The sequence below is a fragment of the Megalobrama amblycephala genome, linkage group LG18 (assembly GCF_018812025.1).
Source record: "Megalobrama amblycephala isolate DHTTF-2021 linkage group LG18, ASM1881202v1, whole genome shotgun sequence".
Classification (NCBI taxonomy): domain Eukaryota; kingdom Metazoa; phylum Chordata; class Actinopteri; order Cypriniformes; family Xenocyprididae; genus Megalobrama; species Megalobrama amblycephala.
The window spans coordinates 18,632,380-18,649,962 of NC_063061.1; the positions used below are offsets into that span (position 1 = coordinate 18,632,380).

Here is a 17,583-nt window from a genome sequence, read left to right on the forward strand (position 1 = left end):
ACCAGGGCTGCCATAGAACAGCCTATTGATTTGGTCGTCTCCTTGGTGGCCCGGAGAGCTAGATCTGTCGCCTTACGGATCTCTTGGATTGCATCGAATGTTGCTTCCCCACTCTCATCTATCTCCCCCAGCAGATCAGCTTGGTATGCCTGCAAGATTGACATTGTATGCAGGCACGCCGCCGCCTGACCCGCTGCCGAATAAGCCTTGCCCACCAAATTAGATGTTATTTTTAAGGGCTTGGTGGGCAATGTCGGGGTCCTGAGGGACGATGCAGACTCGGGCGAGAGATAGCTCGCAAGCGTCTCCTCTACCCGAGGCATCGCCCCATAGCCGTGGTGCTTCAGCCCCGTGATGTTGCTATATAAAGACGTTTGGGGGCTGAAAACACGATATTGGACAGGTCTTCTCCACGACCTCGACACCTCGGTGTGGAGGTCGGGGAAGAACGGCAGACCCCGACGCTGGGGTAGTGACCGTGCGGGAAGGAATCTTTCATCCAACTTGCTTTTGGGTCTGTTTTCATGTTTTTCCGCGGGCCAGTCAATATTTAGCTTTTCAACTGCCCTGGTCACTACCTCCAGCAGCTCCTCATAAGCTGGGGATGAGGATGGCGGTTCCTCATCCCCTTCGACACCCTCCACATCAACCTCCTCGGAGGAAGATATATTGAGTGTCTGTGTCTCCCTCCGGGAGGAAGAAACCGCAGCGCGTGCTTCCACCGCCAGAGGAGAGACACTGGGTCCGGCAGGTAAGGGGAGCGATAAGGCTGGGCCCGTCTCTCCCCCCTCTGCCAGATCCATTTGTGAACCCCACGAGTGCAGGCCGCACCGAGCCTCAGCAGCGGCGGGACCGGACCCGCGGGGAACACTCGCCGCGGCGCCCTCCTCGAACAGATGACACTTGCTTAACAGATGACACTTGCCTCACTGGATGTGAGCGTTGTGTCGTGTCAAAAGCAAACAGAACCCCTGATAATCTCTGACACTCTCTACACCATGGAAAGCAAATAGGACCAAAATGTGTGAAACTAATGCCTTAATGAGTAATTACGCATTTCACACATTTTGGCTCTAATGGCCTTCCATACTACAATAGATACAGTATACAGATGCATGTTATGGCATACTCCACGCACTTGAGTTTGTCAACAACATGGCAAATGGAAGAGCGAAAGAACTTTTGCTGTTTAAACAGCTCATTTGCTTCTCTGTAGAGACTTACAAAGGATCCCAGTGTCGGAAATAAGTGGATGGTTTATTTTAATGACATCCTGAATCACGTTGGAGGATAATATGTTTGTTCAGAGCATTTCGTTTGGTAAACGAAGCACAGTGTAATGAAGAGTTCGCAAAGAAGCTTTTGTTGAAAGATCAAGCAACCAACCGTATTGCATCTGACAGCAGTCGCATCACAGACTTTTAGTAAATGACTTCACAATGCTTTGTCTGTAAATGATTATTTTATATGGTTGTTCTCTAAACACTACAGCTGCATCCGAAATCTTAGGCAGTTGATTGTTGTCTTGCTTCCTTGTAGGCAATGACTCTACAGGCACAAAACTGATTTCAGACAGACTTCTGAGGCGGCTTAACAGTTTAATGATCTACAGCAAAATAGAGTGAACTTTGTTGAGAACTAAACAAATATTTAATTACTACAGTAGTAATTTCTCACTAGAAATGACATCAGAAGTGGAAAACATTAGTCAAAAATGTACATTTACACACAAACTGACCTGAAACCACAACTTTCAGACACCATCTTTCTTTTTCTAGCTAAACTTTCATTAATGGAAGGCATAAGATTGTGGGATATCAAAGGCAGGGATGGATCCATCTATGCTCCCTTCAAAAATCGATCAGATGAAGGTATCTTAGGAGACAGGAAGGGAAGCTAACATTGGATTCGGATGTGCCTTGATGCCTTCCTACCTTGGAATGTATCTGCTGATTTTTATGTTTTCGGATGCCACTTGTGATTGGGTGTTGATACGGTTTCCTGTGCAATGATGTTAGTCAGTCATAACAATGGCTGCTTACTGACAAGCCTTAAAAGAGCCTTAAAAACTGATCATTTCAGACAGAGGGTCAGACTGAAGGTTGAAATTGATCATTTTTTTGTTTGTTCGCTTGTTTGTTTGTTTGTTTTTGTTGTTGTTGGGGTTTTTTTTTGGGGGGGGGGGGTTGTGCAAATAAACTTTATTAACATTAAGTGAACCTCAATGAAAATGTAAATATTTTTAATAATCCATTTCATGACCCCTTTAAGAGTAAATGTTACAAAATTTAGTGAGGTGTATGCTTATTTCAATACATAAACAATAGATATATAATCTGAAGCTGCTTTATATTGCATAATGTTAAAAGTAAAAAAAAAGGACATTTTACAGGATTTAGTTATTCAAATATTTTAGATATTTTTATTGGAACACGAAAAAAAAAATCTTTTTTCAGTGCACTTCAAATATAAATTGAATACTATGATACAGTGTTTGTGAAAGGTTTTATTGATATTTTACAAGCCACTACATGCATTAACCTACTAATATGAATTACACACAATGCACTGTGATATCCAGGTCTGCATTTATTTCACAAACAGCATCAGACTCATACAAACTCAAGAAGCTACACGACTATTGTTGGTCTTCTTCTATGCTAACTAATCTAAGTAAAATCACAATTCCATAAACAGAGACACTGAATAATCCTCTTGTTATTACCCATAATTCCAGCTGATCTGTCTAAATCTCAAAGCCCCGAAGTTTGAATCCGGCAATCATTTGAATTCCTCCGATGAGGCACTCAATTCTGAGGTCTCCTATAAAATATACAAACCATTAGACACAATATAATCGAGAACATCAAACAGCAAACACAAACATGAAGCAGCTCTGACAGCACAAGCAAGACCGACTTGGTCTTGGGTCTAATCTTTGATCTCATTTTTCCAAAGTCAAGCTCTAAAGATGTCCATAATCCGTCATTTCATGTTTACCTCTAGTTGCTCAGTTTCTGGTTTAGCCGGAAGAGATTTTTGTGGCGTATGAAAGGCCTGTGGCAGGAGGACAAAAACAAATGACTTCAGAATGTAGTAAGAGGATTTCTGAACATATGCACATTTACTCAGCTATCTAAATGAGGACATACGCTGTCCAGAAATGTGCAAAAATCTTTTTTGCTTTCGCCTGGGGCAAAAAATTTTTATACACGTTTTAATACACAGAACATTTTAATACCTTAATTCTTTAAATAATAAATTATTATTGTTGTTGTTATTATTATAAATTGTAATCATTAATAATTTCTTTTTTTGAAAATATTGAATTTTTTCTATGCACTCAAATAAAGGTAGATATACTTTGTATATTTAAAAAATGTATACTGCTACTACTATAATATTAATAACAAAAAAAATTCAAATGAGAATGCCACTATGCATTCAAAAAAAGGTAGAGATATTTGTCCATAGTAAACACACACACACACACACACACACATTTAGAGATTATTCGACCACATCACTAGATGGTGCTGGACAGCTGCTGAAATCTTTAGTAGAGTGACACACTGCTTGTAAAAACTGAAAATTGAGACAGTTCCCTACCCATTTAATCATCATCTCATTTGATGTACAAATGCCATATCTACATGTACATAAGGTGCATAAAGGTGTTTCAAGGTGAACGTGAAATGAAATTAAAATGTGTGGGACATTAGCATTCTGCAGAGACATTACCTTTTTGGCTTGCTGTACCTCTTCTGTTGACTTGGATCTATTTTTCACTGTCTGTTTTTGTGGGGAGATGGTGGACACCTTGGGGGAATGAAAATAAGATGGGTTCAGACCAGAAAATCACCAGCTTTCACCAATGAAAAATCTGTGTTTTCTATTAGGACCATTGTCGCTCTATTCTACAATGCTCTCAGCATTTGGTTCAGCCCCCACTCACTTTATTCTCTGTCCTTTCCATGTTTTTTGGCTTGAGGAAATCAGCTGTCTCTAGGTAATGTAGTCGATGCTTTTGGTTATCTGAAAGTATGAAAGAGATGGAGAACAACAACATTAGTCGTGATAATACTTCACAAAGATTAATGTCACTCTTTTCTTTTCAGAGAATGTCACTCTGAATATCACTCATTTGTTTAATAGGATGATAACCATAATTGCTCCACAGAGATTAGGGGTCTTCTTTAGAAGCTTGCTTCACTTTCACAAGTTTTTGTACTGTGTCTCTGTGGAATATTTGTCACCGAACAAACCGATTCCAAATTGCTCCTGGCGGGAATCCCATGACAAGGTACTGTAGGCGTAGCTGAGAATGAGACATTGTTTTTGAGGTAAAGTGAAGCAGGAAAGACACCCTTGAAAGCGAATGTCAACCAAAAGCCTGAATTTGAATATCACAAAACAATATTTTTACATTTTCTGAAGAACTTGAGTGTTGTGCAAAAGTCACTATACCATGATGCTGAGATGTTGTGCTAGGGTGTAGCTATGTACTTACTAAGGTATTGTGGGTGGTTGCCACTTATGATATCCACCATATTTTTAACATAAGAGGGGGTGCAGCTATTCGTAACTTAAATACACTGTTTTGTACAAATAATTGCACAAATAGTTTTACATTTACTTTACATTGTTATTCTTTAGTTATTTACATTCACGGATCAGGCATAACATGATGACCACTGACAGGTGAAGAGAATAACACTGATTATCTCTTCATCACGGCACCTGTTAGTGGGTGGGATATATTAGGCAGCAAGTGAGCATTTTGTCCTCAAAGTTGATGTATTAGAAGCAGGAAAAATGGGCAAGCGTAAGGATTTGAGTGAGTTTGACAAGGGTCAAATTGTGATGGCTAGACGACAGGGTCAGAGCATCTCCAAAACTGCAGCTCTTGTGGGGTGTTCCTGGTCTACAGTGGTCAGGATCTATCAAAAGTGGTAAAAGGAAGGAACAGTGGTGAACTGGCGACAGGGTCATGGGCGGCTAAGGCTCACTGATGCACGTGGGGAGTGAAGGCTGGCCTGTGTAGTCCGATCCAACAGACGAGCTACTGTAGCTCAAATTGCTCAAGAAGATAATGCTGGTTCTGATAGAATGGTGTCAGAATACACAGTTCATCACAGTTTGTTGCATATGGGGCTACATAGCCGCAGACCAGTCAGGATGCCCATGCTGACCCCTGTGCACCACCGAAAGAGCCAACAGTGGGCACGTGAACGTCAGAACTGGACCACGGAGCAATGGAAGGAGGTGGCCTGGTCTGATGAATCACGTTTTATTCTACATCACATGGACGGCCAGGTGCGTTGCTTACCTGGGAACACATGGCACCAGGATGCACTATGGGAAGAAGGCAAGCCGATGGAGGCAGTGTGATGCTTTGGGTAATGTTCTGCTGGGAAAACTTGTGTCCTGCCATCCATGTGGATGTTACTTTGACACGTACCACCTACCTACGCATTGTTGCAGACCATGTACACCCTTTCATGGAAACAGTATTCCCTGGTGGCTGTGGCCTCTTTCAACAGGATAATGCACCCTGCCACAAAGCAAAAATGGTTCAGGAATGGTTTGAGGAGCACAACAATGAGTTTGAGGCATTGACTTGGCCTCCAAATTCCCCAGATCTCAATCCAATCGAGCATCTGTGGGATGTGCTGAACAAACAAGTCCGATCCATAGAGGCTTCACCTCGCAACTTACAGGACTTAAAGGATCTGCTGCTAACATCTTGGTGCCAGATACCACAGCACACCTTCAGGGGTCTAGAAGAGTCCATGCCTTGACGGATCAGGCTATTTTGGCAGCAAAAGGGGGACCAACACAATATTAGGAAGGTGGTCAAAATGTTATGCCTGATTGGTGTATAGCGGCAATTGAATCAGAAATCTCACACATTCACAGAAAATAGCCTACTTCCACGTTGAAAACATATTTTTGGTTCACCAGTTGAAAATTTCCATATTTCTGATGGCTATATTCAAGAAAAACAAAATGACTGATGCCTACATTGATATTTTTCAGCGTTGCTGAAAAAATTCTGCTGAGTTTTTTTTTACAGATTATTCACTAAATGTCACCAACTTTATTATTGTATAGTTTTTAAAGATGATCTATTATTCTTTTTCAAATATTTAAAGGGATAGTTCACCCAAAAATTAAAAGTCATTCATCATTTACTCGCCCTCATGTCATTCCAAACTCGTAAGACTTTCGTTCATCTTCAGAACACAAATGAAGATCTTTTTGATTAAATGTGAGAGTGTTCTGTTCCTCCATTGACAGCTACACAACTACTACTTTTACACTTTAAAAAGTTCATAAAGAGATTGTAAATCTAATCCATATGATAAGAGAGGTTTAGTTCAAATTTTCCAAAGAGACTCAATGGTTTTATATGATGAACAACAGATTAATTTAGGCTTTTATTCACATATAAACATACATTCTCACGCATCAAGCAGGTTCGGTTGAGCTTCTGTTTATGTTCACTTATCAGTGTTTCAATTAAATCATATAAAGTGATTGTGTTTCTTCAGAAAATTTGGACTAAGCTGCTCAATTTCTTTGTGAACTTTTTGAAGGATCAATCTGGTAATTGTATAGACTGTCAATGGAGGGATATAAAGCTGTCAGATTTCATTAAAAATATTATCATTTGTGTTCTGAAGATGAACGAAAATCTTATGGGTTTGAAATGGCATGTGAGTAAATGATGAGAGAATATTCATTTTTGGGTGAACTAACCCTTTCCTTACTGTGTAATGTTGCTGTTTGAGCATGAAAAAGGTCTGCAAAGTTAAGAACAAAGTCACTCCAAAGGGAGTTATTCTTATCAGTAAGCACTGTTTCTGAACTCCCTGGAAAACCTTGATTATAGTCTTGAGTTTTCTTCTGGGAACGTACATACATGTCACAATATCCCTAATTTAAATAATTACCACCAAAGGCGTATGCAAAAAAGGGGGACGAGACTTTGTAAAAGGGCATAATATGGCCTATTTAAGAAACCATTTGCTCCAATAAAGTTCTCAAAATCTGGAGCAGAACAGTGAAGTCAATTTCTTCATGCTGTGTCACTGAATCATCTCAACACAAAGGACCCACTTTACCAAAGCACCAAGCTTTTGAAGCAGAAATAAGCATGCGACTGACTTAGGTATTTCTCTTTTTGCACTCATCATATCTGAAACTGCTTATGTAGAAATATTGATGTTTGCTGAATGCATTCATGAATACCATCTCTGCTTCAAATAAATAATCTCTGTCCTCGTTCTGTTCATATGAAATGATTTAAACCTCTGTTGTTATTGACTGCTCAGAACCTTGACTGCATAAATGCTTTTAATAATCTCAGGCTCTGGCAAACTAAGCCTAGGCTGACTGCATCTATTTGCTGTGTGCTTAGTCTTTCCTTTCACTGATATGACTCATCAACACCCTTCAAAGCTCTTAAATTGCAAACACATGGTAGCGCAAATACTGACCAATGCATAGACAGAGATTTGAACAGCATTAGAGGTACAATACAATATGACTAATAAACTAAGCAGTTTATAAAAACAGCACAATTCCATAGTACAATTCCTTTTAAAGTGTGTACATAAAAAAAAAAAATGGAGATGGGAAAATATAGATGGAATATATATATATATCTATATATCCTATATATAGGCTATAGAGAGAGAGAGAAACACGCTTCATTCAAGCTCTTTCCGTTCCATTCGTGTTGCTTCTCACTCCCACTAAAGACACTAAAACACCATATTAAGAGCTGTGAGACGCGATTATTTTAACAACAGTAGCAGAAACACAGTGAGGGGGAAAAAACAGCTAAAATGCTTCCAACTGTTCAAACCAAGTTTGTGACATGACTTTTTTTTTTTTATTATTTATTTACATGTAGCATTAGGCCTGTTAATCAGCATGTTAAAAGCATTTCATAATAAACAATGTTATATTTGGGGAAATTACTTGTATATGACAAGTAAAAACAATTAAAACTTTGAAATTCACAGTTAAACTTTGTTTTCTGCTTATAATGAGTTTTGATTATTATGTACATTGTTTGTTTCTAGCAAATAGCTACTTATTTTAAGCAAAATAAAAGTACTACTGCTGCCCAGATGGAAATATATAACTATTCCAGAAAATTAAGGTTGGACCTCTTGGAACTTTTAAATACCCCTGTTCTAAATGTATATTCCATAAGTAAGCAATAAGGCACAAGAGGCTGTGCTGTATTGTGAATAAGTCACGGCTGAAGGGCATTGTTAGGCACGACGCAAAGCCTCAAGTACCTTATTGCTTTTATAAAACGGTTACCTCACAATACAAATATTAAAGCCAAAAATATGTATCAATGCAACTTTCATGAAGTAAACTTTAACTAAAAGCCTTCCTTCCACCGGAAAAAATAGTCCTGATTTTGCTGAGTTAGATGCGTTCCTGGGGCAACATATTTTGTTGTTCCTGGAACAACATTCCAGTCTGAAAATTTAGTCTTAACCCTATTCCTACCCCTAAACCTAACCCTACCGATAAATTATCCCAAAAATCAGACGGAATTGATAGATAAATTACACTGATGTAGAAGCACCAATTCATGATTTTAAGCCTAAACTTGACATAATCTGTAAACTTGTCTCTCAAATCTGATTGGTTGATCTGAATGTTGTTCCAGGATCAACAAAAATGTTGACCCAGGAACATGTTGAACTCAGCAAAATCAGGTTCTGCGACCATGAACAGCAACAGAAGTTACATTATTACGCCATTAGATGGTGGCAAAGTCTGTCTTTATGAGTGTGTCAGTCAGTAGCGAAGAGTTTTACATTGAAAAGACTGCATTGTTGTGAACACGGAACAAGATGCAACTGATAAATGCTTTGACTAGCATTGTCAGTCACGGGAAAACCCCTTAACTATTAAAAGGACAAGATAATACATTGGACATTTAAACAGATTTTTTATTATGAACATAGGAATGACCTGAAGGAAAATGCTAAATCTGAATGCAGGTAATAAACTCGCTCACTCAATCTCTTTCTCTCAATACTCTTCTACATAATATCAATTGAGAACAAACAGTTTATGTTGCTAAGAGTGGTTGCTAAGGGTGTTGTGTAGTGATACACAGAACCGTTGGTTGAAGCGGTCATAGCTGTGTTTTATCATGAATAAAACACAGCTATTGACTAATCAGAATCAAGGACAGGAACTAACCATTTTATAAATAATAAAAAAATAAAATAAAAAATAATAAATTATAATGATTTATAGAATATTCATTTTTATAATATTAATAATTTATAATGTTAATATTAAAACATCAGTTAATTATATAAGTAATTTATTGTTGTTGTCATTATTATTATAAAAATTGTTTCAGAGGAACTATTATGTCAAACAGCAGGACACTTGAAATGTCATGTCAACTGGAAGAAGGACACCAGCTGAGGCGAGTCTGACCTCAAACATGAGATTGGTGCACATGTCAGCACCTAGAAGACAGCAGACGGTGACTCATCAAACCATCAGCCCTATCTGCATGTGTATTTGCTGGCAGGAGAGAGATTATGAGGGCGAAATAGAGCTATAGAGATGAATAGATAGATAGATAAACAGACAGAGGGAAAGACTGTTCGAAAATGACATGCAAATACTGTGCAAGAAGAAACATCAGCCCTGCATCTTAGTTGGGTATTTTGTGTATGTTCATAAACAGCATCCTTAATCAGTATTCAGTAGTTATTCCAAACAAGAGCACGGCATGGAAGCAGCCATTCAAAATCTCACCCAGGACTGAGTCCAATTAGGACTCTACAGCTCCAGACGCATTACCATGGCAACAAGCCAGTACCAGGAGCCTGACGGATGAAGGAATGAATGTGATGGGCGGTGTCCCTCCAGGGTAGGTTTAGATTACAAGGACCCCAATCTCAAAATGGGATTTTTCATCTTTCAAAACAGAGAAGGGTAAACTTTGTGCCGTGCATAGTGTTCTGGAGAACATTCAGAACAGTTACAACCAAACTGTTGAGTTTGCTGTTGAATAATGGAAAATGATTAGCTTGACTCATTCAGGTTGTTTGACCTCACCTTTTAATGACAATGAATCATTCACACTGTTTGAAATTGTCTTTGTTGTGTACTTTATATCTCTGTGTTATGAAGATTTTACTGGCAGATCAAGATGAGTCAAAATAATTATGTTCCATAAACCAAGCCAACTAAATCTAATGATTCATGTCTAATCATGTGGTGCACAAACTCTGAACGAGTTTAAAAAGTTATAAACAGATAAAAAAATATCTATAATAATCACAGGAAATCGGTTTGATGTGAGTCACTTCTTGAAATTGATCTCAATTCATGCAAAGTAGTTTCGGCAGTGTCTTCAGTGTCAGTAGTCTACAAACCCGATTCCAAAAAAGTTGGGACACTGTACAAATTGTGAATAAAAACAGAATGCAATGATGTGGAAGTTTCAAATTTCAATATTTTATTCAGAATACAACATAGATGACATAAGTTGATTTTAAATTTCATGGCATCAACACATCTCAAAAAAGTTGGGACAAGGCCATGTTTACCACTGTGTGGCATCCCCTCCTTTTTTTTATAACAGTCTGCAAACGTCTGGGAACTGAGGAGACAAGTTGCTCAAGTTTAGGAATAGGAATGTTGTCCCATTCTTGTCTAATACAGGCTTCTAGTTGCTCAACTGTCTTAGGTCTTCTTTGTCGCATCTTCCTCTTTATGATGCGCCAAATGTTTTCTATGGGTGAAAGATCTGGACTGCAGGCTGGCCATTTCAGTACCCGGATCCTTCTTCTATGTAGCCATGATGTTGTAATTGATGCAGTATGTAGTCTGACATTGTCATGTTGGAAAATGCAAGGTCTTCCCTGAAAGAGACGACGTCTGGATGGGAGCATATTTTGTTCTAGAACTTGGATATACCTTTCAGCATTAATGGTGCCTTTCCAGATGTGTAAGCTGCCCATGCCACACGCACTCATGCAACCCCATACCATCAGAGATGCAGGCTTCTGAACTGAGCGCTGATAACAACTTGGGTTGTCCTTGTCCTCTTTAGTCCAGATGACATGGCGTCCCAGTTTTTTTGCAGTGCCGTCTAAGGGCCCGAAGATCACAGGCATCCAGTATGATTTTCCAGCCTTGACCCTTACGCACAGAGATTGTTCCAGATTCTCGGAATCTTTGGATGATATTATGCACTGTATATGATGATAACTTCAAACTCTTTGCAATTGTTCTCTGAGAAACTCCTTTCTGATATTGCTCCACTATTTTTCGCTGCAGCATTGGGGGAATTGGTGATCCTCTGCCCATCTTGACGTCTGAAAGACACTGCCACTCTGAGAGGCTTTTTTTATACCCAATCGTGTTGCCAATTGACCTAATAAGTTGCAAATTGGTCCTCCAGCTGTTCCTTATATGTTCATTTAACTTTTCCGGCCTCTTATTGCTACCTGTCCCAACTTTTTTGGAATGTGTAGCTCTCATGAAATCCAAAATGAGCCAATATTTGGCATGACATTTCAAAATGTCTCACTTTCAACATTTGATATGGTGTCTATATTCTATTGTGAATAAAATATGTTTATAAAAATTATAAATTATAAATATAAAAAAATTATAAATATGTTTATAAAATTTGTAAATTATTGCATTCCTTTTTTTATTCACAATTTGTACAGTGTCCCAACTTTTTTGGAATCGGGTTTGAATTTTTTAAATGCATGTTATAGATCGTATCATGAACAATTCATTCCTTTATATTTTTCCTCTGTCTTGTGACTGCTCATGCAGGACTGATTCTAAGTAACTTTTGACCACTTAACTACATATCAGCCAAGCCTTGATTGGCTGTTTAACATATCTTATAGCATTTAATATTTGAGAGGGAATGAAAAACTCTAAGTACATTTTAATAAGCAAAATTATATCAATTCTGTAATAATATATACACATCATATGATTAATTTGGCTAATGGCTAATTTGAATGAACACTGTGGGTAAATGGAGTGCAGCTGTGTTGTTTGGCTATATTTGGGTCCAGTTGTCGCCAATATAGTAAAACCTGAAATCACCATGAAGGTGATTTCAGGACCACTGATGGTTCCCAAGGCCCTGTTTACTCCTAGTGTAAAGATAAGTTTTAGTCTATCAGATCACAAGTGGACAATGCTAAATACAGGTGTAAACGTGGTCTAAGGGTACGTTTACATACAGTGTGCTAAATACGGAAACATTTTTCCTTTGCATTTTTCACATACAGGTGACAACGATGTTAAAATGAACACCGTAGATCCACAAAAAATAATATAAAAACACTGTATTATTCATGCCAGGCCAGTAGTTGCCGATGTCTCTTTGTAAGGAAATATTACACACATATAGAGTGAACATGTAATATGCAAGCACATAATGTCACAGTTTTCACAAATTAGCGTTTTTGTAGTTTATATAGAGACGATAATGCTATTGTATTCAAAAACTTGCACTTTGAAACCCATTTTCAAAAGTTTGCGTTTTCAAATAGGACAACGCCCCCTTGAGCTTGTTGACTTTTGGCCACTTCCAGAGGTAGACAAAAACGCATTCAACCGGATTGCCTTCGCACAGACCGGAAACTAAAAAGTTTTTATGCGTTTTGGCTGTTCAATGGCATAGTTGGTGCCTGAAAACACAAACCTTTGAAGACAGATTTCAAAGTGCAAGTTTTTGAAAGCTATATCATTATTTTCTCTGTGTAAACTACAAAAACACAAATTTGTGAAAACATTGACGTCATGCACATACATATTACGTGTTCAGTCTATAGGCGCATAGTGTTTCTTTACAAAGTGACATCGCCACCTACTGGCCTGGCAGCATAATACAACATTTTTAATTGTTTTCGTGGATCTGTGCGAACAGGGATCTGTACACAAAAAACGCAAAGGAAAAACTTTTCCATTTTTAGTACATCGTTGTCGTGTACACGTACCCATAGTGTAGATGTTCATGTGGTCTAATGTGTTCGAACAGCCACAAAAGACCGCCTACTGACCTAACATGTAAATATTATGGGAAGCGCGCTAGCCAGATGGGATTTAAACATTGGGCTGAAGACCCAAGTTTGTCCAAGATGAAAAATCTACCAAGCACAATGTTTTCTCACCATTCCTGATTTCTAACATGCATTCATCACGTTCAGCATGGTTTTACGGCTATCAAAGCAGAAACTGCTGCTCTCTGTATGTTTTTCCATCATCTCCGGTCGCATTCATATGTAAATTGCATGAGCTTATTTCATCCATTAGATCGAAAGATCTGAAAAAGATCTGATACATCCATTGACCATCCCCTCAAAAAATCAGTATAGAAGTGGTTGAAAGTGGATAAAAGAGATGGATTAAAAAACCAGGTGTAATCCCTCGTCTACTTGTAAACAGGGCCCAAAATGGAAAACAAAACAATAACATGAAAAATAATGCCTTAATGAAACTGAAAAGGGTTACATTTAGGGTTGGGGGGTAGAACATATCATTAGCTCAGCATTAAAAACAATAGAAGTTGATGGAAAGTCCCCAATGCGAAAGAAAAACAAGCGTGTGTGTGTGTGTAGCAGACTCTCTGTTCTGCTTCTGACACACACACACTCAGGGTTAAGATGACATCAACATCCCAGTCTAAAAAATAATTACAATTCTTTAATAAATAAATTCAGCTAAAAATAAAAATATGGTGCGTATCCTGTAATTAGCATAACAAAGGATAAAAGACACATTATGTATTAGAGTTTGTTAAAGTGGTCTTACCTTGCAAAACCTGTTGATATTTCAGTGTATACTCATTGAGGTCAGACACACAGTCGTGCGGCAATATTCTGTTTGAAAAAGAACAAAATGGACCTTTGCAAATGAGTTAGAACAGTAACAATTGAATCCTCAGAAAGACACGCTCAGTGATGTAAGCCAGAATCCTCACCTCTTAGATTTGCCTCCCCACTCTTCTTTCACTCTCCCTGCCTTCCCATCCCTCCTCTCGTTCTCTCTCTTTTTCTCTTTCTTTCTATCTGTGCCTCAGCTTGGGGGCTGGTCATCTGATTGAGTCTGATTACTTCTCTACATGCCGTCCATTCAGAGGCCATAAATATAGCGTCCCTGATGAAGACTTTCCGAGGACAAAGTGCACTAGGGGAATATGTGTGTGTGTTTATCTCTCTGTGTTATTAAAGCCTAGGGAACCATCAGCATCAAGCTTACAAGCAGAATACACTCCGTGCATTAGCTCCATCACCCTCCCTGCCTCTATTTTACCTCCTTCCATTTCTGTCATTCTCTCTTTATTCACCCCCGGGGCAGTTTCATGTCTTCAGAAGACACACCATGAGCGAGTGAAACTCAACAAACCTTGAATCTACACTCAGAACCCCATCCATTATCAATCTTTTAAGCCATTAAATCACGGAAATTAAAACTAATGGTATATCATGGTCTTATTGTGGACAATTCATCAGTAGATGTGTAGAAGCACTGCCCAAGATGAAGCTGTTGTTGGCGCATACATGATCAATTCAGGTCTAAACAACTACATTCTCTCCTAAAAAACTATTAAAACTAGAGTTCATGGTACAAGTAGTATTTTTAAAAATTACGGTTGATTTGATCGGACGCCACTGAAATATCACATGGCTATCAGCCAATCACACTGTAAAAAAAATCCCAGTAAAATTTACGGTAAAAAAACGGCAGCTGTGGTTGCCAGAACTTTACCGTAAAAAATACAGTAGCAGCGTAAAAAAAAATCTGTTAAATTTACGGTAAAATAACGTATTTCATTAACTGATATAATGTTAATTTACCAACCTAATGAAGTACTAATATCTGTTTTGTACCTTTATAATACACTGACAGTCACAAAAACACAATGGTGATAAGAGTCACATGATGAATCAAAGTTCATCACAAGCAGATTTTCCACAAGCTGAGAAGGACAACACTAACATATAGAAGGTGCACACAGTGTCATTCACACACACACTAAACACCATCATGGTAACATGCATGAAATTTTAAAAATGCAATAAACATTAATTTAACAACATTAGATGTAACATAAAACCTTAATGTACATAACTGATTTGAAAAAAATTAGAAAAACTAAGAAGAAACAGAGTTATTTCAACGAAAATATATCAAATGTGAAGTGTCACGCAGGCATTTGTGGGAATGTCAATTTACGGTTTTTCACTGTAAATTTTACAATGAATTGTTATTTTTCACTTCCAAAAACTGTGAATTTAACGGTATTTTACCGTAAAATTACATTAAATGTACCGTTAGATCTATTACAGTTATTCACCGTATATAGTACGGAAACTTTCTGTAAACCATTTGACAGTTTTTCACCGCAGCATTTTTACAGTCTTTTACTGTTAAAATCACGGTCATTTTTTTTCGAGAACCACACAGAACTGTTGTACAAATATGTATATATATATATATCCTTATTTAAAACTTTAAAAACTAAAATAACTAGCTTTCGGCAGACAGCTGTACACATGTCGACTTGCGCCAAAAGAGTAACCCCTGACGTGATGTAGGAGTAGCGTAAGCTTTCAAAAAAATAGGGCTGGGCAACAAACTCAAGCTCCTCTTATCTTTTATCAAAATCCTCTGATTTTTCTCTTTAAATATTCTCATTTTAGACTTCTAATTTGTGACCGGTGTTTTGTTTTGCTCTCTCCTTTCCACCTCTGCGTTCGTCAATACGTCAATCGTCGGGTCAGAGTTCACTCTTTCCCCACAAATCAATGTGTACAGCCATCTGTCTGAAGCTAGTTGTTTTAGTTTTTAAAGTTTGAAATATGGATATTTTTCTTACACAAATACATTGCTTCGCTTCAGAAGGCCTTTATTAACCCCCCGGATCGCGTGAATATGTTTTATGATGGATGGTCATACTTTTTCGGGGTTCAAAATCTCCAACCCTCTATGCCATTTTAAAGCTTGGAAGAGCCAGGATATTATTTAAAATAACTCAGATAACTCATAACTCATTTTTGGTGAACTAACCCTTTAAGCCTAGTAATGAATGTTTTATGAGCAGTAGGATAACCATATTCATCCACACAGTCACGCAGAGCTGAAGCACAAAGAAAACAATATTCTTCTAGAAAATGCATGCAGTTTTGTTTTTTAACTGCTAGAGGGCCAAAAGTTACATAGTTCACCCAAAAATGAAAATAATGTCATTTATTACTCACCCTCATGTCGTTCTACACCCGTAAAAATGTAGAACCTTTTAAGATCCAGAAAGGTACTAAAGACATTTTTAAAACAGTTCATGTGACTACAGTGGTTCTACCTTAATATTATAAACTAAATTACGATTTTTCAACAATATCTAGTGATGGGCGATTTCAAAACACTGCTTTGAAGCTTTACGATTCTTTTGTTTCGAATCAGTGGTTCGGAGCGCCAAAGTCACGTGATTTCAGAAAACGAGGCTTCGTTTATGTGATCCGAACTACTGATTCAAAACAAAAGATTTGTAAAGCTTCGAAGCAGTGTTTTGAAATCACTAGATATTGTTGAAAATCGTTTTTTTTTTTACTTGTCGCTATATAATATTAAGGTAGAACCACTGTACTCACATGAACTGTTTTAAATATGTACCTTTCTGAGTCTTGAGAGGTTCAGTGACATTGCTGGCAATAAAGGCCTCACTGAGCCATCGGATTTCATAAAAAATGAAGATGATCAAAGGTCTTACAGGTCTAAAACGACATGAGGGTGTGTAATAAATGACATATCTTTCATTTTTGGGTGAACTAACCCTTTAAACATGTTTTACCTGTCAAGCAGAAAAAGCTCAGCATCTGTTTTCACGCCCTTAGAGCCCTCCAGCGATTAAAAAAAATTTGTTTAACTCTTGCTTTTTGATCTCTTTATTTTCATCAGTCATCTTATTCCTTTTCATTTGCTAAAAAATGTTGACAAACGGTGAACATTTCACACCCTTCTAAGCTAATGTAACCAAACTAAACTAAAATCCATCTATCATGCACTCAGATTCCATCTTCCCATAGAACTGTCCGCTGAAAATGCTCAAAATGACTGACGATCAGAAAATGTACAAAGAACGACCACTTTATGTAACTACAGTATGTAACTAATGTAACGTAGTAAAGTGTTACCAAAACCATTTTCTAATGGTTTTTTGAAAACCTCAATGAAAACTTTAATGTAAGTACGCAATGCATGTCTTCATGAAAACAGATAGAATGTATTTTTGTTTTGTGAAACAATTTGAAATAAATACAAGCAGCTGGACATTAACATGTGCAGAATCACATCTACTGTAAACAATATTTCATAGCATTTGCTTATATATATAAAAAAATCCTAATAAAAAGTGTCCATCATTAAAGAGTCACGTTCGCATTCCTAAAACATTATTCTCTGTTCTTTATGTTCCAGTGTGACTGATCATTGAAGCAAAGGGTGTAACAGGTCCATTTAGCTCACACCACAGTTTCTCGGGCCGGG

The 17,583-nt window shown here is 37.8% G+C and overlaps 1 protein-coding gene and 1 long non-coding RNA gene across 4 annotated transcripts in view; both read right to left on the reverse strand.

Annotated features, from left to right (window-relative positions):
* Positions 1 to 2,486: 2,486 nt before the first annotated feature.
* On the reverse strand, positions 2,487 to 14,315 carry LOC125253628. Of its 3 annotated transcripts, none has more exons than XR_007181499.1 (6): positions 14,018 to 14,315; positions 13,849 to 13,916; positions 3,956 to 4,035; positions 3,742 to 3,819; positions 3,001 to 3,057; positions 2,487 to 2,823 (listed from the first exon to the last, which is right to left on the reverse strand). It is a non-coding gene; the product is annotated as an uncharacterized LOC125253628 (long non-coding RNA). The 3 variants fall into 3 exon arrangements; XR_007181498.1 differs by having other exon boundaries at positions 13,849 to 13,941; positions 14,018 to 14,314; XR_007181497.1 differs by lacking the exon at positions 14,018 to 14,315 and having other exon boundaries at positions 13,849 to 14,007.
* Positions 14,316 to 16,966: 2,651 nt separating this feature from the next.
* Positions 16,967 to 17,583, reverse strand: part of rgs14b (regulator of G protein signaling 14b) — a 16,053-nt gene continuing 15,436 nt past the window's right edge. Inside the window, exon 15 of the mRNA XM_048166747.1 lies at positions 16,967 to 17,583. This exon is cut by the window's right edge and continues 232 nt beyond it. Within this exon, the coding sequence (XP_048022704.1) occupies positions 17,559 to 17,583 (25 nt within the window). The 3' untranslated portion in view covers positions 16,967 to 17,558.